We start from the raw sequence: 21,615 nt of genomic DNA, 5'->3' as shown, positions 1-21,615 counted from the left end.
TTTATTTTATTCCTTTTATACCCAAAAACGTCAATTGAAACTCACCTAAACAAATGCTTTAGTCCTTAAATTTTCAAATATTTTTCAGATTCCAAATGTTGTACGCTGATTCTTACTTGACTAAAGAAGAATTTCGAGAAATGTTCGACCATACGCTTTACGATCAAGTGCGTGAAAAATACCAGTGCAAGAAAGCCTTTCCCGACGTTTATGATAAAGTCAGCAAAAGTGCACGTCGTTAATCGGAATCAGTATTTCAAATGATAATGAGGCTTGAATTGTAATATACAAGGTTGCTTAGCTATTTGAATTCAAAAGCTTTTCTTTTTGGCGTTTTAGTGTACGAGATTTGAAAATTTTCTTTAGGTTTTTTATTTTGATTCTTTCTAGGAGATTTTGAAGGATACTTTATTATTTAGTATGAGTTTTTGAAAGCAAGCACAACACTATACAAAGAGAATTATTTTGAATTACATCTCTAAATATTTTAGGTTTAATAAATCTATATTTTAAAAAAATCTTGAAATCTAGAGTCCAATAGTTCATGATTTCGAGATTTTATAGAGAGATTCAGATATTTTAATCAAGTTTTCGGACCAATTTTTCCACAAATTTTATATCCTTGAACTTTCCCCTCCTTCCATGGAACTTAGAACGTAAAAATGACAGTCTGAATCCAGAGTTCAAATAAACCCTTGCTTCAGATTATATGACTTCAGTTCAGGAATGAAGACGAAAACCATTAGATTATATCAGCTATTGGTATCAAATAGCTAAGCCATCAAGTATATCTTGAAAATTTTCTTGTGTTTCGAAACTTGTTGCAAAATATAAATATTTTCTGAAACGCAGACTTCATTTCTTTAAAATCGCAAAGTACTGTACAGTTTTATTAGCGACCATTTACGCTTTGTTTGCTGACGGGTTTAATCAAATTTGACAGTTAAATACGAACCTGACATAAGATATGGCCGAATGTGAAAGAATGATAAGTGTCTCATTTGATTATCTTAATTAATTCGCCCTTTTATTTTTCGTTCTGTTTGTAATGTGGATGGTACATAGTTATTTGCTCGCATCTGCACAATGATTGCACTATCATCACGCCCTGCGATTGAAACTCAAAAATAGTAACATTTTGTTTTTGTATACTTGAGAGAAAGTTACTAGGTTTTGTTTATTTAACCCCTATTTAAGCATAGTTTTATTAAATTTAAAAGTCTTAAAAAGGGTTAGTTTCTAAAAACCACTTGATGCGATAATATGAAACCGGTGCGCTAAAATATGCCGCTTGGACATGGCCGGGTAGCTTAGTTAGTGCACGGTTAGTGTGAAATAATTTGCCGAGATGAAAATATCACTTCAATAATTCTATTAGGTTAATTCCAATACGTTTAACTTTTACAATTTACACGAAATATAGCTATGTTTTGATCAACTTCATCTCAATATATTCGAATAAAAAGCAAACGTAAATAGATATCTAGGCCTATTTATTTTTGGTACATATTATCTTATATTACATACTACTTCCATACTGAAATCTTACTTGGTTCCCATCAAGCGTATGCATATGAGCAGATCGTTTGAAACTATCAATTAGTTTTATGTGTAATGCTCTTTTCCATTATGCAATTTGTCTAAAACGACGTAGGCTTGAATAATTATGATATAACGTTTGACGAAATCCAGTTATAATTTATATCATTGATGCAAAATTATTTTAATTTTTCAAGCGCATTTTTCTGATAAGACTAAACATTAGATTCAAAGCAAAATTTTCATAATTAAACAGTTTAAAGGCCGAGATCCAGTGAAAACGCTCTCTCGTCTAGAACTGATTAAATTTTTCCATATATTAATTCCAACCTCGGTACGGTTGCACTTTGTTAATTCTAAACTCTTGGTTTTTAGTTCGCCTATAACCCTTTTCGTTGAATCTCGACTTTTAAGGTTTATGTAAATGAATTAATTGGTTCCGAAAAAAAAAATATTTATATTACTTTAAAAAGAATTAAAAAGTATTAAATTTATTCTTTATTCGATGTTAGCATTTTCTCTTGCAAGGTTCAGTAACTATTGAAAGTTTAAAATGAAAAAGAAATGAACCTAGAAGTTTCTTCTTAACTTTGTAAGTTTAAATATATTCAGATATCAATATCTTTGCATGCAAAGCTCAGCTAATAGACTCTTTACAAACGTAGGGGTAAAACAGTCTATTTTTCAACCACCTTGTTTTCTTGAGACCGAACATAAGATATGTGGATCAGGGAGATCAGCCAGTGAGCACGTATAAGACTGAGAATCAAAGAGGGAAGGGTGAAGGTAACGGCACATCCCGATCAGTCTGGGAAATAGCACACTCTACTCTGGTCCAAAACCAGTTTATTAATTGCTTGGACTAGTTTTTAAATTCAAGAAGAGGGGGCTTACTGGACCAGTTTATTCATTGCTAATCTATTGGAGTACAAAGGCTGGGACCAGTCCGGAGACCAGTTTATTATTAGGCGGTCACTGGTCCCAAGGAGTAGTTAAAAAAATATCCTCATTTCCCAAACTGATCCCGATCTAGCTTTCTCTCACGCGCACCTACCTCGGCGCATAGCCCAGGAGCCAGAAGTCACGTGATCCGTACTGGCCGTAATCAAACTTCTCCGATTTTTTTCCCCTCTATGTTGCGGCTATGGCGCATATGCGGAACTCTGATACCGGTACCGGTTTCGAAAGGGGGGCTGACAAAGAACTTTGACTCTCTAAATCTCCTAATTGTACGTGCTCGTTGTGTGGATCGAAAGACGTTCGACATGACATGAAACAAAAGAACTTTGTTCGACAGGTTATTTGAAGAGCTAATTTAGGTATTTTCAATTAAGACCGCGTAATATGAATTGCGGTACTTATCTTGTGAAATTATAAAGCTATATAAACCGATACTCTTAAAATCAACCAAACCGATCTAGAAGAGAAATATGTTTAACATTTTTATCTCGTTATGGTTAGGCCTATCCGTTAATGTTTTAGAAGTATAAGGGTTCACAAACTTAAGAGATTGTAAACGTTTAAAAGACATTGCGAGGATAAGATAAGTGGGGTAGGAAACAAAGATAAAATTACATTTAGGTTACGATGCAAGTGCTGAAGAATTTCTTATGTTACAAGGCCTTGAGATGTCTTTAGCAACGGGAAAACAACTTTCGAGGGATTCTCCCGATATCGAGGTAATAGTACCAAGAATTTTAAATTTTTCTAAATTTATACTAACCACTAAATAAAATAAATAAATGTTTTTAACTTGAAATATCATAGACAACTTTGAAACTAATTTTATTTATGTGCTTTTAAAAACTGATTATTTTGAAGAATATTTTCATCAACATTTTCCAAAACTAAAGCTCGGCATTATCTATCCATTATCCATGGTTTTTATCTTTATCCATACTCGAAAATTATCCACAGAACTCACATGCTAATTATAATTAACTAAAATTAATTTACACGTTAAATCGTATTTTATTCACAACTTCGTTTATAAATAATCGGTTATCCACCAATTTGTGGATAATTGATAGAAAATTCCGAGCTCAATCCGAAACACACAAGTGTCGCGTTAAAAAGACTTTGAATACATTTTGATATTTTTTCATAGAATTTACTATCTTTGAATCCAAAAGTGAAAAACTACGCAAATTTAGTTCCTAGTGCTGAAACTAAAACCAACAAGAAGCACTGGAAGCGAAATAAAGAGAAGCAGTGCAAAGTAATAATTGTTGTATTTTTCATATATTCTTCTCATTTATTCATTGTCACTTTGTTAATTTAGTCATGCTCCACATTGGAAAAAAACTTCGATGATGTGAAACCTACGACTTTAAGTGAAAGGGGAGCTTTACGCGAAGCAGCTAGGTAGAGGTTAATGAAAGACAAGATTTATTTCGCATTATATTCAGACGTCTTTATTGTATCATAGATGCCTAAAATGTGCCGATGCACCATGCCAGAAAAGCTGCCCAACTCAAATTGATATTAAAGCTTTCATCAGCAGTATAGCAACTAAGGTTAGTCATACTTGCAATTAATTGGTTAGTCATACTTGCAATTAATTGGTTACTCAAACTTGGAATTAATTGGTAAGTCATACTTGGAATTAATTGGTAAGTCATACTTGCAATTAATTGGTAAGTCATACTTGCAATTAATTGGTAAGTCATACTTGCAATTAATTGGTAAGTCATACTTGCAATTAATTGGTAAGTCATACTTGCAATTAATTGGTAAGTCATACTTGCAATTAATTGGTAAGTCATACTTTCAATTAATTGGTTAGTCAAACTTGGAATTAATTGGTAAGTCATACTTGGAATTAATTGGTAAGTCATACTTGCAATTAATTGGTAAGTCATACTTGCAATTAATTGGTAAGTCATACTTGCAATTAATTGGTAAGTCATACTTGCAATTAATTGGTAAGTCATACTTGCAATTAATTGGTAAGTCATACTTGGAATTAATTGGTAAGTCATACTTGCAATTAATTGGTAAGTCATACTTGGAATTAATTGGTAAGTCATACTTGGAATTAATTGGTAAGTCATACTTGCAATTAATTGGTAAGTCATACTTGCAATTAATTGGTAAGTCATACTTGGAATTAATTGGTAAGTCATACTTGCAATTAATTGAACAATCATACTTGCAATTAATTGGTTAATCGTACTTGCAATTCATTAGTTAATTGTTTTTACAATAAATTGGTTAATAGTGCATGAAAATAAATGGTAAATCGTACTTGCAATTAATTAGTTATTGGTACTGGCAGTTAATTGGATAACCGTACTTGAAAATAATTGTTAATCGTACTTGCAATTAATTGGTGAATCGTACTTGCATTTAATTGGTGAATCGTACTTCAAATTACTTGGTTAATTGTTCTTGAAAATAATTGGTTATTCGTTCCTTCAATAAATTGGTTACCCCACTTTCAATCATTTAGTTATCCTTCCTTGCAATTAATTGGTTAATCGTACTTGCAATTAATTGGTTAATCGTACTTGCAATTAATAGGGTAATCGTCCTTGCAATTAATACGGTAATCGTCCTTGCAATTAATACGGTTATCGTCCTCGCAATTAATAGGGTAATCGTCCTTGCAATTAATAGGGTAATCGTCCTTGCAATTAATAGGGTAATCGTCCTTGCAATTAATTGGGTAATCGTACTTGCAATTAATTGGTTAATAATACATGCAATTAATTGGTTAATAATACATGCAATTAATTGGTTAATAATACATGCAATTAATTGGTTAATAATACATGCAATTAATTGGTAAGTCATACTTGCAATTAATTGGTAAGTCAGACTTGCTATTAATTTATCAATCATACTTGCCATTAATTGGTTAATCATACTTGCAATTAATTGGTTAATCGTATTTGCAATTCATTGGATAATTGTTTTTACAATAAATTGGTTAATAGTACATGGAAATAATTGGTAAATCGTGCTTTCAATTAATTGGTTAATCGTACTTGCTATTAATTGGTTAATAGTAACTGCAATTAATTGGTTAATTGTACTGAATATATAAAGTTCAGAAAATGTAAAATATTTTCGTTTGTAAAATTGAGACATTGGCCTCTTAAAATGGGGTTTCCTATTGTTGAATATATTTTATTTAATTCCGATGAATGGCTATGCTAAAGATTTACTTAAAAATAACAAAGGTCTCATTTGCATATCATGGAAATAAAATCAATGATATTTTTCACAATAGCGCGTTAGAGCAAAATGCGAAAACCAAAGTTTCCCCAACTACAACCATGAACGCTGTGATATGACTGACAATAATTCCTAGTAGAATAATTTTTAGATCCTTCAGCGTAGTTGGTGATCCTTCAGTCTCTACATCCTGTCTCCAGGTATACATTTCCATCTTTTGAGTATTGCGAAATAGAAATTGATATAAGATTTGACTTTCCACTACGTTGAGAACACTGTAATCAGAGTTAAAGGACTGTTTCGAATTGAAAACATTTAGTCGTAAGGTTTTTGAACTAACAGATTGTTCAGTGATTCTTGTTCGGCAATAGGTAAACTTCTATTGTAGAAAGAGGTCATGACCCCAGAGCTTATCGCCGGTTGCCCGTAATAGAAAAGACTATGGTCGTCCTCATCATGCACAATCTGAAAGAGACCCTTCCATAGCAAATGGTTTACAATAAGAGCTTGACTACCGTCCTTTATGGAATCGATAAAGTTTTCATTTGTGATTAAAGTTGCCAAATCAATGAAGGATCCCTTTTCCTCTTCCATTCGCTCTAACACTTCTGCAGATATAGCGTCGAACGGTGCCTGTAATTTATAGATATACTAGCTGTTACCCGCGTGTAATAAGAACAACAAAATGCTATAATGATATAAAGAATGGGTAGATTTACTGATGACTAATATTTTTGTTGCACCCTAGGAGAGAAGGCACTCGGCGTTGCCCGTCAGCCCGTCGGGACATTTTTTATTACTTTTAATGCGGACATTATTCCGTAAAGAAGGGTTTTTAAGTTTCTGACCGCCAATTATAAAGATGGCAACAAATCGAACCCAAAAGACCGTTCAGCCCGTCTATAGGTTAAGGGAAACCAGTGTACTAAATATTTGTGAAATGAGTTGAAACGCGCGGACTATGTTGCATAGAGAAGATTTTTTACATTTCTGGGCGCCATTTATTAAGATGGCGGCGGATTGGAAAAATCTTTATTATTACGCGCCTACTACTTATGCGTAGAGTTCCTGCAAATTTTCATCCTTCTAGGGCAAGCGGTATGGGCTGGGCGTTGATTATCCGTCTGTCAGTCAGTCAGTCAGTCAGTCAGGACTTTATTTATATAGATATGGATAGGAATACACCATTTCGATTAATTTGAGAGAGAAAGGCCCGGGTGTAAAACTCTGCCTTCCTTCCCGCTCTTCAGCGCCTACTCTGTAGGTATTATGTATGAGCCCTAGGGTTGTAAGTCGGAAAATTTCCCGCGGAAAATTTTCCGCTCGGAAAATTTTCCGGAAAATGACCGAGCTATATTTTTCCGGAAAATTTTCCGTATTTTTCCGCTACCGGTTTTTCAATTAAAAAGTTAAAACTTTAAAATTTTTCAATTGCCTTTCTTTTCAAAACATTCATTATTTTGTTTTAGGTGAATTCGGAGGGGTAAAAAATTGTCCAAGGGCACAGAGTCTAGTGACCCCTATTTTCTATAGGAAAAGCTCACTCATTTGCTATCGCTTGCATGCATAGGGTTACTGTTTGCTCTTATGACGGTATAACGCGTTAGAGAGTCGAGACCTAACCGTTAAGAGACCCAAGTGAAACTAAAATTATCAGGCATAAAGGATAGTGATAGTCTGCGTCATTGTAAGGGAAACGAGGTGTTATGTTGTTAATATTATTAAGTTTGTTAACCCTGTTTAAAGTCACATATTATGGGAAAATCAACCACTAATATTTGGTGTTACTTTAATAGATCTACTAAATATGGCAAAATAACTGGAGAATGTTTTAAATCTTTAAAAGTTAGATAAATTGATTCAAAGCTCACAAAATTGCTAGTTTTATATTTTTCCGCTAAGAGGAAAATTTTCCGGAAAAGTTTCCGGAAAATTTTCCGCGTTTTATTTTTCCGGAAAATTTACAACCCTAATGAGCCCTCACGTATGTCCCGATACTGAGGGTTGCCTATCCTCATTTTTTACGTCGAAAGGTTGAAGGTTCTATTGATTCTATACCATTTATTCAGTCGTCAAATCTTAACGTTAAAAAATTGAATTGGAATAACACTTATTCTTTAGAATTTAAATTAATTGAAAGTTCTTGCATTTTCATAAAGAATATTTTGGTAATACTGATTATAGAATCTTGAAAACGATTTACATACCGATGCAATTTATAAACTGGTGTTGTATGGATTGTATTCAACTTTATGATTCTATCATTCTATTAAACGTTAAGCTAATTGCGAAAGTTTTGTAATGGGAATATTTGCAAAGATTTCGTCACTACTATCTATATTTTACCAGGGACAGATTTAATTTTAGAAGTGGGAATGGAGAGTAATCTGGGGGCGCGTCAAAGTCTCGGACCCCCTTCCACGGGACGGAGGGATATTTTTCTAACGATCATCAATGCTGAAATAACAAGACGTCTGCCAACAATTAAAGTGACGGTCATTCTTGCCACAAAACTCTTACAATGTTAGCTAAGAGCCCCTTTACTGAAATCTGATAAGATTACAGATACCTTTTTAATCAAAACGGTATGTTCGTTCATGTATTTGATCACGACGGGTGTTGCTTCACTCTTATGTAATAAATCAGATAGATTGTCCAGCGTATTATATCCAATCGTTGAAAGGTGTGATTTCAAGAAAGAAGAGACGTAAATTCCTATAATAAGTGTAGACAGAAGCCATGATCCAATTACCACCCTATTTGATATGTTTCTAGGCACATTCATCATCCCTAATTTTGAGAAATTCAGAATTTCGTACTCTTCATTGAAATTTAATCTGCAGTGCAGTGTGGAACAAATCAGAAGAACATGGTTTTTGAGTAAAATATTGCACTGTTAATGGAATCGGTACAATAAATTTCAGAACAAAGACAAACAGTATTGTACTGCATTTAAAGCTAGAAATGAAAATAACAGCTCTGATTTCACGAGTAGTACAGCGACATTGAACTCGGAATAAATTTTCGTCTGATCTGTTCGACACTGTATTATCACGTTTTACCTTGACGCAATATGGGGCACATAATGTTCCAAAATGATTTTAAGAGAGTTGATTTAAAAGTCAAACACGTAACCCTCTTGACGAAAATATTACGAAAAAGGTTTAGGAACATGGTGACAGAGAAGATGCTAACTATCATTAACCCTATAACCTGAAACGCAATTTAATAAATATAGACAAAAGTGTTTTAGATTATAAACTTAGAAGTTACAATTCTTAATATAAATTGCCAAAATCGTAAATTACCTCATCGTCCAAGGAAACTAGAGCTGAATAATTGGTTTCGTATTTTTCCGGTACTTTACTAATCAATAACGAATCAGCCGTTTCCATCCACGCTGAGTTTACCCAATACTTGAAACTACCAAAAGCAGATGTGTCTAAGGCTCCAAAGAATACTTCAACATCCTACAGGATTATGGGTAAAATCTGATAACTTAGAATCGTTAAACAAGTGTAATTTTTACATACATCTATATAAAAATCTCGTGGAATTTCTTCGGTCATTAGTCCACCTGATATGTCTTTGAATTCAAAACTTGTAAAACACGAAACCATTACTATAGTATTTCCTAGTATCATATGTTTATAAGATATGTTTCTTAAGAATGGCACTACCTATACTTCGTAATGCTACAGACTTATTGAGAGAGACGTGAGAATTAACTACACTCAGTTTTGCTGTCAATCTTCATATTTAGTTAGTACTAAGCCATTGGCAGCGCCACACCAGGCGTCGCTTTATGAGAATCTATGATGTTTCACCTAGGTCACTTCATGACAAGCTCTCAGTAACAGTGACAAACTTATGAAACATATCTTATGAACTTTTGCTAGTTGCCTGCAGTTGTAACTTGAAATTTCATATTACCATGTGCGATTTGTCAGCCTAGTCATTCTCCCCATCATCGCAATTGCCAATTGATTGAAAGCTTCCATATGCAAAGAATTCTAATTGGAAACGATACGTCTTTAGTTATAGAAAATTATTCTTGTGTTGCATTAAATTAATACTTCTATCACTCCGATAATCAAAGGATGATCTGTTACGGCTAGTCCATTTCCGCAAAATTCTTTCAATCTCTTAACCATCTCGCTATCTGGCAAGTGATCGTGCACTCAAACCATAAATTGCCGAACGTCACATCAAAATCTAAACGTTAATTTACTTACCCATTTTTATAAACAACAATTTATGCAAATATTGTTATACGCGGAAAATTTTAAATTCTCTAATGAGCTTAAACTAAAACCACCCTATGGAGCCTACCTCAAAAATTCAAATAACGATTCATCCACCAGGCATAAATCAAAGCTTTCACACTGTCCTGGAAACAAGATAACGATTTTTGTTACAGTACGTCACTACATTCCCAAAGTCATTTATTTAAAATCGATTTGCTGACAAAATTCACGATACCTTACCCAATGATTTGAAAAAGTTTGCATCTATATTCTATAACAATGAAAAGTTAATAGTGTCCCGAAGTTTTTCTGTCACGAAGCTATAATTTCATTGTCATTTTCAATTGATTTTCACACACACCCAAGAACGCACCCCAAGTGAAGGGCGAATGACATTTGTTTTCGTGTTTTTTATTTTGAGTGCAGTAGACCATTCCATTAAAGTAGCATGCAGAGAAAATAACACCAGACGGAGCTCGAGTTCACTACACAGGGGAGGCTAGCCAACTCGACTATCTCCAGGGATAGATTTAGTATTAGAAGTAGGAATGGAATACAGATTATTCTGGGCGCGCGTCAAAGTCCCGGACACCCTTCCCGGGACGGGAGGTATGAAAAAGAGGCGGGTCATAGAGACAGAGGTAAAAAGGAATTACGTATTTTTCACCGTCCCCGTCAGCAACGTCATCAAAACGCAGTTTAAGTGAGCCAATAAGATAATTTAAACTTTTCGCTACGTGTTGGAGGGAGGGGCTCTATACTGGGCTATGAGTCGGACTGAAGTAAATACTAACCGTTCTTCATTCCTACTTCTAAAACTAAATCTATCTCTGATGACAATAAAGGTTTTTTTTTGATTCGAGGGAAATAACCCAGTGTTTTTGCTTCTCTGCTGGAATTAATGGAATAAAGGGTGTTGATAAAAATATAAATATTTAATGATGCAATAGTTAAATTGTAACGAGGCCAAATAGTAGTAATGTTTTATTTGTGATATTTCAGAACTATTATGGAGCTGCCAAAGCAATATTTTCGGACAATCCTTTGGGTCTTACTTGCGGTATGGTGTGCCCCGTTAGTGATCTCTGTGTGGGGGGATGCAACTTGGAAGCCACAGAAGAAGGAGCCATTAACATAAATGGACTTCAACATTTTGCCACGGAGGTAAAATAAAGTGTGTTCTAAAATAGGTCGTAGGACCAATGTACTACAGCGGGTTCTATCGAAGATTTTGAGTCGAAAATGTGCTATAACATTTTGTCCTAAGGGCCACCGTTTGCATGCTATGATGTAAGTGTTTTACCTATGACCCCTTAGATTTAAACAAGAAGCTGAAAAACAATGATAATTTAATTATGGGGTCATCCGTAAATGACTCCACTCATATGTTCTAAACAAACAACAGGACAAAATTTCATAGAAACTTTTCGACTCAAAATTGCCCATAGAACCCATAGTACTTATGTCCTACCACACTTTTGAATATGCTTATTTGTCACTCAAAAATATTTCAGAAATTGACCGCATTTTATATTTCAGATATTTAAAAATATGAAAATACCCCAGATTAGACCACCGGATTTACCACCACTTTCCAGTCTGCCCCAAGTATTCCATTCTAAAATTTCATTAATCGGTGGAGGTCCTGCATCTATTAGTTGCGCTACTTTTCTAGCTAGACTAGGATATGACGATGTCACAATTTATGAAAAAGAAAAATTTCCCGGTGGTCTGAGGTAAACTTGAACATTACAATGTTTGTGTAATTTTAGGAAATTTTAAATAAACTTCACCTGCTGTAGCTCATCTGAGATACCACAGTTTCGACTACCGTTTGATACAGTAAATTTTGAAGTGGATTTGATGAAAGATTTGGGTGTGAAGGTATTGTTTTAAATCGATGTGTATGATCTACTCGAAGTATGGAAACAGTATCCATAACGAACTCGTTAACGTGTTCTACCTGATGATGTTTCCATTGTTTAATACTTCTTCAATTAATATAGTACTGGCTTTTGTTGAATATTTAATATAGGTCGAATATGGGAAAGCTCTAGGAAAAGATTTAACATTGGAAGGTCTGAAAAAGGATGGGTCTGCCGTGGTTTTCATAGGAATTGGTATAATTAACAATCTCAGAAATTAACTGAACTTTCTTCTTATATAATTTCTCTATATTTCGTTTATCAAGGATTGCCAGAAGCAAAACGCGACAAAATCTTTGAAAATTTGACTCCAGAGAATGGGTTTTACACTTCGAAAGATTTCCTTCCACTTGTGGCAAAGGCTAGCAAAGCGGGTAATTCTTTAATACGTTAAGCCATGAAAAAATACGTAAGGGCAGTAGGTCATATCTACAAGGGCCTACCAGCTCTGTAGAATAATCTCCCCGTTTCCATTGGCCCAGGGATGTAACTTGTAGATGAAGGCGGGTAAGCTAGTAAAAGCATGAGGCTTTATTAGTTATTCAAGCCGATCCCATATCTCTAAGTATCATTGCTGCACCACAAAGATTCCTTAGGTCGCTTCTAATCTTAATATAGCCAATTTTGAAATCCCTTCATTACTTGTTTCTCATAAGTCTGTCTTAAATTAAAGGGTGTGTTATTGGGTAGAGCTGGGCATTTTCTATCCATTATCCACAAATTGGTGGATAACCGATTATTTATAAGCAAAGTTGTGGATATAATACGATTTAACATGCAAGTTCTGTGGATAATTTTCGAGTATGGATAAAGATAAAAAGACGTGGATAATGGATAGATGATGCGGAGCTCTATTCTTGGGATCAAACTGAAAGTGTCAAGGTCTATGGGTTCTATAACATTCAGTTACGGAGATATGGGTTCCGAAACATTGGTCCCTAACTCAAAAGGAATTGTCACACATGTGGGGCTATATATTTAAGTCGTATATAGTCTAAGATATAACAGTGTTATTGAACCTTTATCCAGCAGAAGTGTACAGTTAAATGGGTAAAGTGTGTGTATTCTGGTAAAGTAAACCGAATTACTCCACATGTGTGGGTTATTCCTTTTTTCCCTTTTTTATTGGCCAATGTTTGGAAGCCCATATCCCTGCAAATAAATGTTGTAGGCCCCATGTTCTTTGAAACTTTCAACTCAGTTTGACTCTAAGAACACACCCATTGATTTACGACAGACTTTATTTAAACACCATGTATAATTTTTATTTAGGTATGTGCAATTGCAAATCATCCTTACCTAAACTTTACGGCCGAGTAGTGGTACTGGGTGCAGGGGACACCGCCTTCGATTGTGCAACATCCGCTTTCCGTTGCGGAGCCAAATCCGTTTTTGTGGCCTTTAGGAAAGGTTTTAATCACATGAGAGCTGTTCCTGAAGAGGTAACCACCGCCGCTTGTAAACAAATAATGATACCAATAATGCCAACGGTTTCTTACCTCCGAAGAAGTTGGTATTATTGAAATTATAATTCTGTACATGTCCGTCCGTACGTGTTCAGTGCTTCTCAACTTACTTTGGGTCAATAGAGGATCTCGTGGTAAACGGCGTTCAATGTACGAGAAATAAGACATCAGCAGTCTCGCGCATTGTCCCGAATAAATTGAAATTCTGGTCAGTGTAATCCTCAGATAGCGTGCGTTTTGAATGATTAATAAGGCCAAACTTTCGATCTCATGCCGTATCTAAAAAATTACTGCATCTAGTCACATTGTATTCTTTATTCAATTCGTTATATCCAAACAAAACCAATTGCAGATAGAAAATTGGGTTGGGTAATATAATTACGTTAATGAATTTGCTTTATTACATCATCTTTAATAATCTTGACAAAGTCGGAAAAAAAATTAAGCCCATCTTTCTGTCAGTTGTTTTATATAAACAGTATTAACACAAGGTAATAATTCAATTCCAAGGGACTATTGGGCTACCGTGAGTTATATTCATTCTGTCGAACGTTTCATATCAAGTTTTCTTGAAAATTAAGAGTAAGGCGAATTTAACACATCAAAGTATCCTTCTGCACTTTTTCTCCTTATCAATTAGCATCTGCCGCGGAGGAGGGATTAGGTCACTTTAAGTAATTTAACTCCCCTCTAGTGAGGGTTTGTGACGACGACCCACAGACGAGGTAGAAAGCAGAGCTAAAGTTAAATTTTGTTTTTTCTTGGTCTTAATTTATTGGTCCAGAGCTATTGAAAGAGATAAAAAAGATACGTGAGTACATTATATGAGCGCCTATAAAGGCAAATATTAAAGTTGAGAGGCGTGCCTTGCCTACTCAAACCTTTTTGCCAAATATATTCAAAATGCAATAAATACTCTTACAATTGAGTATTTCCGGTTGATATGACATCACTTGAAATTCGATAAAATAATTTTTCCATATGTATTTTTATTTTCAATAGGTGGATATTGCAAAAGATGAAAATTGCGAATTTCTTCCATTCGTTTCTCCACGGAAGGTTATTGTTAAAGGAGACAAAATAATTGCGCTGGAATTCTGTAGAACCGAACAAGATGACGAGGGTAATTGGGTTGAAGATGAAGAGCAAACTACAAGAATTAGAGCCGATTTCGTCATATCTGCTTTTGGATCGTCGCTAAAAAATGATGAAGGTTATTTCACTTAAATAGGTCTAAAGTTTAGCACGAATTTATTTTCAACGTGAATATTTCAGTTGTTAAAGCTTTACAACCGTTAAAGTTTAACAAATACGGACTGCCTATTGTTGACCAGAAAACAATGGTTTCTTCTGAACCCTGGGTTTTTTGTGGTGGTGACATAGCAGGTATAGCCGAGACAACAGTCGAAGCTACAAACGATGGAAAAACAGCGGCGTGGCATATTCATAGATATCTGCAGGTTATTCTGGTTTTCTATACATTTTAAAAGGCTATTTGTTGGTTTATTAGCCATATCGTAGTATACGATGAGGCTCATAGTTTGACCCGTGCCGTAGTAGTAGTAGTGGCCGGGGTTGTTGCTTTCGTTATCGTTAGACTTTAGCTTAAAAGGAACTCGATAGTACCTCAACCCACCAATAGGGGTAACTGAGCTCAGAGATTTTATTTTAATTAAAAAAATTTCACATTGAACCCGAGTCGCTGGCGCAGCAGGAAGACACGCTACCACTGAACCATAGAGACTCGATAGTACGTTCGAGTTTTCATCCTTTAGTTTATCTCTAAAGTGTTGGGGATAGGGGAGGGTACCTCTCTATCTGTGGGGTCTGACTTCTCTGATTTTTTTAGGGTTTTTGAATTTTTTTCCTTTTATTTATGTGCTAATTAAATAGATAACGATGTGGCTACTATTAAGGACCAGCCCTTGGGCTATCTTGATCTTAGTGCACTGTCACTATTAGTTCCCGAATTACACCAAACTCCTTAGTTGATATCAATAATACATTTCAGGAAACCACAGGTATATCCATACCAATTGAACCTCGTTTACCTAAATTCTACACACCAATAGACTTGGTGGACATAAGCGTTGAAATGTGTGGAATGAAGTTCAAAAATCCTTTCGGATTGGCCAGTGCACCGCCGTGCACCTCTGCTGCCATGATCAGACGAGCCTTTGAAGCTGGTTGGGGTTTTGTAGTGACAAAAACATTTTCTTTGGATGAAGTGAGATACGCTGTTACAATTCATCCCGGAACACTTTTGAACAAATTTGGGTACCCGTAGGATGTCAGTACAAACGTATCACCAAGAATAATTCGAGGAACTACTTCTGGTCATTTGTTTGGACCAGGGCAGGGTGCATTTTTGAACATAGAAGAAATTACGGAGAAACAAACTGGATACTGGCTGCGTGTTATAAACGAGTTGAAAACTGATTTTCCAGATAACGTAAGGACACACAGTTATTATTTAATTTCATTGTTTCAGTTCAATTAACTCATGCTGCAAATAATACTGGGACAAAGATTCTGCCGTTGGTACCATCTTTGTTAATTTTCTAGCACATAATCGTTTGCTAATTTTTTTCTAACATTGATAAAATATTAAGAGAACGCTGTTGTTTTGATAGTGGTTTATGGTGTTAATCCTGTGCTTGGCAAGCAAGAGAGGTAGAGTTCAGCTAAACTGAGAGGGTGAGTTAGTTAAAGTTAAGAGGCAGGTTCAGTTTTCACGTATTTAGGAGTTAAACCTTTGTATGAACAGGTTTTACGGGTTTTATGATTTTTTACATAATCTCACAGAGGTCTTTTGATTTTACTTGATTCACTTTAACCCTTGGAAGAGAATTAGACAGACATTGCCATTTTTTTAATGCATTAAATTATCAGTTTAAATAAAAATTAGCTATGGTCATATATAGTAGATTTGTAATTGCGAAGATGGCCAGCTTGAGCGTCCCTTTCCATGTTATTAGTATCATGAATGAATTTTTAATTATTTAAAAATAAATGTGTAATACTCCATAAAATCGTACTAAATCACATGGGATTTTCTCTTTCTCATATAGATTATTATTGCAAGTATAACTGCACCGTATCATAGCAAAGAATCGTGGTTGCAATTGGCCATTGCCTGCCAGGTATGTTTACATATTGTTTCTAACAATTATATAAAGCTAATTTAAGGGATCATTCTCAAGAATGCCAAAGCTGATGCATTGGAACTAAACCTATCTTGTCCACACGGTATTGGTGAACGTGGAATGGGAATGGCATGTGGTCAGGTAATTGAATAATGGCTTGAATAGTTTTAGTCTCACAATATAAATTTTCCTTTACTTATAGGACACAGAAAAGATTAAACAAATTTGCCAATGGTTGATGGAAAGCATCAACATTCCATTTTTTCCCAAACTTACACCCAACATCACAGATATCGCTGTATTAGCTAAAGCCGCTAAAGAAGGTAAGATTGAACGATGTCCAAAAGGTATAGCGTCAGCATAAAGTTCTACTTTAATAAAGCACTGAATGGGATGTTAGGCCTAACTCAGGGGCAGATTATTATTATTTTGTACTTTGTACATTTAAGCCATGCTAAATTAATATCAGGGATAAATTTAATTTTAGAAGTAGGAATGGAGAACAGAGTAATGTGGACGCGCGTGTGAAAGAAGAGGCGGGTCATAGCGGCAGAGGTAAAAAGGAATTACGTATTTTTCACCGTCCCCGTCACTAACGTCATCAAAACGTAGTTTAAGTGAGCCAAAAAGATAATTTAAACTTTTCGTCACGTGTTGGAGGGAGGGGCTCTATACTGGGAGCTATGAGTCAGACTGAAGTGAATACTAACCGTTCTCCATTCCTACTTCTAAAATTAAATCTATCCCTGTTAATATAAATAATGCAGTATGGAAAATAAAAAACCTTTCCTGCCCTTTTTTAACGATTCCACCCTCGAGTTAAATGGAAATAATGCTGAAATGATTACACTGAATTTATTTATTTTTTAGGCGGTGCCAGTGGCGTAACTGCAACAAATACTGTCTCGGGACTCATGGGGCTTAAGGGTAACGGTGAACCGTGGCCCAATGTGGGTGCCGAAAAGAGAACAACCTACGGTGGCGTGTCAGGCAATGCCATTAAACCTATTGCACTTCGGGCTGTAAGTTCCATTGCGAAAGAAATCGAAGGGTTTCCTATTCTTGCCACTGGTGGAATAGATTCTGCTGACGTTGGGCTCGAGTTTCTCAGATGTGGAGCCAGTGTTCTTCAAGTAATTGTATTTTTTATTCCAGAAACTGAAAGGGTATGAAACTTGGGTCTGTAGTGAGAACAGGATTTACTAAAGCTATGTTCACATTTATACGGGAATCGGTTCAGAACTAGTTTGCCCAACTAGTTTTGAAACCCTCTTCATTACAAATTAGGATTTTAACTTCTTCGGTTCACACTTTATTGCTTAGCTTCTATTGTTAAGGCAAGCGAAAATATCCTTTAGACTAGTCTCATCACGGCTGAAATAACCCTGAAAACTAGTCTCATCCCTGGTGAAATATTTCTGAATAGTAGGAACTAACCTCAATAGTCGCTTTAAGTTGGTTCACGAAACAATTTCAAGAAACGGAGCTATAGCTTCTCAGTTTTGTTGAAACTTAACTTTGGAAGCGTTATGAATCGGTTCGAACCGGTTTCCCATGTATGTGTGAACATGGCTCGAGTTGAGCGATTCTCAAACAGAATCAACCCAAATGGCTATCGTTAAAAACAGTGTCATATGCATATTGGTTAAATTGTAAGGTTGAGGTGGATGGATAATTGCTGTCATGTGAAACCATTGTTTTGATACAAGGGGAAATGGCAAACGTATATTACCTGTCTGCTCATGCTCAGTTCGGTTAAGTGTCTAGTTTAGGTACTGGGAAATTTGGTGCTTTGGTTTTTAAACTGTTTTAAGAAGCAGTGTGCTACTGTCAAACTAAAACCTTTCAGTTTCTAATTGCGATGAGACCTGGCAATATGCTAACTTCGTTGTATTTCAAAAGGTATGCAGTGCTGTACAAAACCAAGACTTCACTGTCATTGAAGACTACATAACGGGTCTGAAAGCTCTTATTTACCTTGAAAGTCTTGAATCAACTAATTCGTGGAATGGACAGTCACCACCAACACCTAAACATCAAAAAGGAAAACCAGTCCCTAATTACAAAAACATTACTGGAAAAGTAAGATTTTATATAAAACTGTTAAATTTCAAAGGTAACCTGGTTACTTCAATAGACCTTACCAGAATTCGGACCGTACAAACAAGAGAAAGAGAAGCTGGTTGTAAAAATAAAGTTAGAAGATGATCTTCTAGATGATTCGTATTTTCCACAGAGTCATGAACCATCTCCTAAAGTGAAGGACGTTCAAAGTGTACAAGTAAATATTGTCTTTGCTTGTCGATATCATATTAACTGATACATTAAAGCTAAGGGCGGCTCCGTTGATACCCCTTAAGTATGGTTTTTCTACTACAGCGTGGCTAAGCTTGGTAAAGGCTAGTTAAGCCAAAGGCTGGAACCAATGGGCCCTAGTGCTTTAGATCTGATTGGTTCCTGCCTTTGGCAAGATAAAATTCGTGTCCAGAAGATATGAACTTCACGGGTTGTCACCAAAAAATTAGATTAAACTTTTTCAGTTACACGCCTTTTTTTAAGGCATTTAAACTAAAAATTTTAAATTTTGAACTTAATTTGAATTGAATCATGAGTTAATAATATGTTAGCTCCCTATAAGTTACTCAGGCAATTCATTTTTATACTCCAGCGTTTTCTTCCGCGCCGCCGGCTTCCCAATTATATGCGACGCTCTGCGGCCGCCACGTGAACGACAATCTTATTTACTCTTCTTTCCGGTTTTTCCCGGAAGGGCGTGTAGTGGAAGCTAGCCAATGATATCGGAGCTATTTAAGCAGCCGAATATTTCGCTCAGTAGCCTCGGTTAAGAAAACAGTTAAGAGATCAGTGGATTGGATTTAGCTCAGTTGTATAATTTTTTGGTTTCAAGTCACAATAACAACTCTTATCTTTAGCATTCTTTATCAATATCGGCAAATTGCATTGAGTTACTGCATTTTATTTTGTCTCAGTACTGACACAAACGCCATTATTTAATGTTAAATTGTTAAAACATAAACATTCACGACTAAAACACTCCCTTGGTGAAAAAGCAGCCGACGACTCGAGGTCGAGGAGTACGAGCGGGATTTTATTTTTCGACAATTAAGAGAGAGCGCAACATTCGGATTTTTTCCCGCGCGGCGAAATGAGAAGAAATCACTGGATACATTACGCCTATGGAGCCTGAGTAACTTATAGGGAGCTAACATATTATTAACTCATGATTGAATTTTCTAAGAAATTATTAGAGGTATATCCCTAGATAGCAAATTTCAGGAAGTAAAATTATATTACTTTACATCTAACTTTACCCAAAAACATTATTTTAATCATTTGAATTACAGATAACCCTATGTAAGTTTAAATTTTACTTTCAGGACTTGATTGGATCATCACTTAAATATCTTGGACCACACAAAAACCTTGATCGAAACCAGCAAGTAGTTGCAATAGTCGATGAAGTAAGTATTTCGACTTTGAACATAATGATTATACATAATCATTGGAATTAGCCAAAGACTATAGAAACTAATTTGTATTATTTAGGATATGTGTATTAACTGTGGCAAATGCTACATGACTTGCAACGATTCAGGGTATCAAGCAATTACATTTGACCCTGAAACCCATTTACCACACGTTACGGATGACTGCACTGGATGTACACTTTGTCTATCAGTATGTCCTATCAATGACTGCATTACCATGGTTAAGAAAATGATTCCTCACATGCCCAAACGTGGAATGACCAAAAATGAGTCTGAAAAGACCTTACACAATTTTATTAGCTTGCAAGGAAATCCTTACCTTGTAGGATACGGATATTGATGCCATAGTCAATATTTGATATTACCAAAATTAAATAAAAAGAAACCCCAAAAAACACAGTGTCTAACTGGCATTTTAGCCTGCCTTTACTAGTCCTGGGCAGTGGGCATGCTTTTTGGAGGTCGTCTTGTGTTGCCGAAAGAGCTGCCTGTTAGCCACATTGTGTTTTTTCTATGTACGTTTGATATTACTACGTCAAAAGTTAACTATCCAAATATTTAATACTAGCCTTGGCTTTTTTCACATTACAAGTTTAATAACATTTTGTACATTGAATTTGAATTTATTCTTGGATAAGTAAATGACTAATCATTTGGTATTTCTTTACCATGAAGTTCACTAATAGGTATAAATAATAGTTAATTTCTTCATTATTAAAATAAAGGTAGTGAGTGCTTATCGAATTACAAAATTTAAAAAAAGAAATTAATAATTAATATTGAAAAAAAAATAACATAAGTGCCTGATCATTACATTGTAACGAACGTTCTAATACCCTCGTTAAGGATTACTTCAGAGAATAAGATTTGAAACGCCTTAATTAGATTACTTCATACACGCATCCTTACAGTAAATAAGAATCGTCAAATTACATGAAATTTATGGATAATACTTAACATACATAGAAAATTTTAATAAGTAAAAGTTTTTTATCTTTTAAATTTGAGAGATTTTTGTTAGTTATATCTAACAAAATATTGAATTTAAATTTTATTTGCTTTTTAAGGAAAAAAATCAATGTTTAAAATATAATATAAAATAAGATAGGAAATAATTTGATACTAAACTAACCTAGTAGTTAGACAGAATGCTCTTAAATTCTATTGGCCGGCTTTTATTACTTAAAGGGTTAAATTAAGGAATGTCGAAATTTGACTATTCTTATTATAGTAACGGTATTTTCGCTATAGTAAATCTAAAATTTAAAATGTATTTACATATATAAAATGCGCAATTGATAACCGTATCTGTCGTGTAAAACAACTTAACGAATTCTTCCAATTAACATCTAATATATTTGAGACGCTGTAATCTCTAAAAATGTTAATGCAAGCTTGAACATCAGTTCCGTTCTATAACAAAATTTAATTTTCATTAAGCGAAACGGCCTTTCAATCGTTTCGAAACTACAATTAATACGTTCTATCTGTTGTAGCATTCACATTTATATTTCAGACCCTTCACAATATGTGATCATTATTATAATGTAATATCACACTTCGTATATAAGTTAGAGAATAAATAAATCGCTAATTTAATAATA

At 34.9% G+C, this 21,615-nt stretch overlaps 3 protein-coding genes and 1 long non-coding RNA gene across 28 annotated transcripts in view; 2 read left to right on the top strand and 2 right to left on the bottom strand.

Moving 5' to 3' along the window:
• The window catches only part of LOC149616343 (uncharacterized), a 6,299-nt gene extending 6,116 nt beyond the window's left edge, over positions 1–183 (bottom strand). For 12 of the 15 annotated variants that reach the window (XR_016375920.1, XR_016375927.1, XR_016375929.1 and 9 more), the window contains exon 1: positions 46–183. This is a non-coding gene — a long non-coding RNA (uncharacterized LOC149616343). The remainder of the gene's footprint in view (positions 1–45) is intronic. The other 3 variants (XR_016375921.1, XR_016375933.1, XR_016375924.1) reach the window with 3 other exon arrangements.
• LOC149616342 (delta(24)-sterol reductase-like) overlaps positions 1–847 on the top strand; it is a 7,706-nt gene extending 6,859 nt beyond the window's left edge. For both annotated transcript variants that reach the window (XM_089856756.1, XM_089856757.1), the window contains one exon: positions 89–847. In XM_089856756.1, the coding sequence (XP_089712882.1) occupies positions 89–242 (154 nt within the window). In that variant the 3' untranslated portion in view covers positions 243–847. The remainder of the gene's footprint in view (positions 1–88) is intronic.
• Positions 286–21,615, top strand: su(r) (dihydropyrimidine dehydrogenase su(r)). 10 transcript variants are annotated; one of them, XM_089856753.1, is made up of 24 exons: positions 286–1,130; positions 2,052–2,131; positions 3,121–3,218; positions 3,647–3,757; positions 3,821–3,903; positions 3,968–4,055; positions 10,968–11,129; positions 11,505–11,701; positions 11,768–11,849; positions 12,001–12,085; positions 12,157–12,264; positions 13,163–13,332; positions 14,359–14,569; positions 14,632–14,816; positions 15,368–15,583; positions 15,644–15,808; positions 16,428–16,499; positions 16,560–16,643; positions 16,705–16,825; positions 17,373–17,635; positions 18,405–18,584; positions 18,640–18,783; positions 19,901–19,984; positions 20,070–21,615. In XM_089856753.1, the coding sequence occupies exons 3-24, from the start codon at positions 3,150–3,152 to the stop codon at positions 20,349–20,351; spliced, it is 3,162 nt and encodes a 1,053-aa protein (XP_089712879.1). In that variant the 5' UTR covers positions 286–1,130; positions 2,052–2,131; positions 3,121–3,149; the 3' UTR covers positions 20,352–21,615. The 10 variants fall into 10 exon arrangements, with proteins under 10 accessions (XP_089712879.1, XP_089712876.1, XP_089712875.1 ...); XM_089856750.1 differs by having other exon boundaries at positions 2,205–3,218; XM_089856749.1 differs by adding an exon at positions 2,205–2,325 and having other exon boundaries at positions 286–2,131; positions 2,728–3,218.
• On the bottom strand, positions 5,765–9,925 carry LOC149616341 (uncharacterized). The gene is made up of 8 exons (XM_089857099.1): positions 9,795–9,925; positions 9,652–9,731; positions 9,252–9,318; positions 9,027–9,188; positions 8,781–8,931; positions 8,288–8,433; positions 6,059–6,351; positions 5,765–5,993 (listed from the first exon to the last, which is right to left on the bottom strand). Exons 1-8 carry the CDS (start codon positions 9,870–9,872, stop codon positions 5,765–5,767), a joined length of 1,206 nt encoding a protein of 401 aa, XP_089713225.1. The 5' UTR covers positions 9,873–9,925.

This window comes from Phalangium opilio, unplaced genomic scaffold (assembly GCF_054372755.1).
Source record: "Phalangium opilio isolate 3A_F unplaced genomic scaffold, DU_Popi_V2 ptg000217l_1, whole genome shotgun sequence".
NCBI lineage: Eukaryota > Metazoa > Arthropoda > Arachnida > Opiliones > Phalangiidae > Phalangium > Phalangium opilio.
Note: the sequence above shows the minus strand (reverse complement) of the source record. Positions and strands in the feature narration are given on the sequence as shown.

Bases quoted from the DNA above. Each gene is read 5' to 3' on its own strand.
- LOC149616341 (XM_089857099.1), bottom strand. From the start codon at position 9,872: ATGGTTAAGAGATTGAAAGAATTTTGCGGAAATGGACTAGCCGTAACA. The intron at 9,732-9,794 runs GTATTAATTTAA...GTTTCCAATTAG, and splicing joins TGATTATCGGAGTGATAGAA to AATTCTTTGCATATGGAAGC. The intron at 5,994-6,058 runs GTTAGTTCAAAA...CTCTGATTACAG, and splicing joins CAAGAATCACTGAACAATCT to TGTTCTCAACGTAGTGGAAA.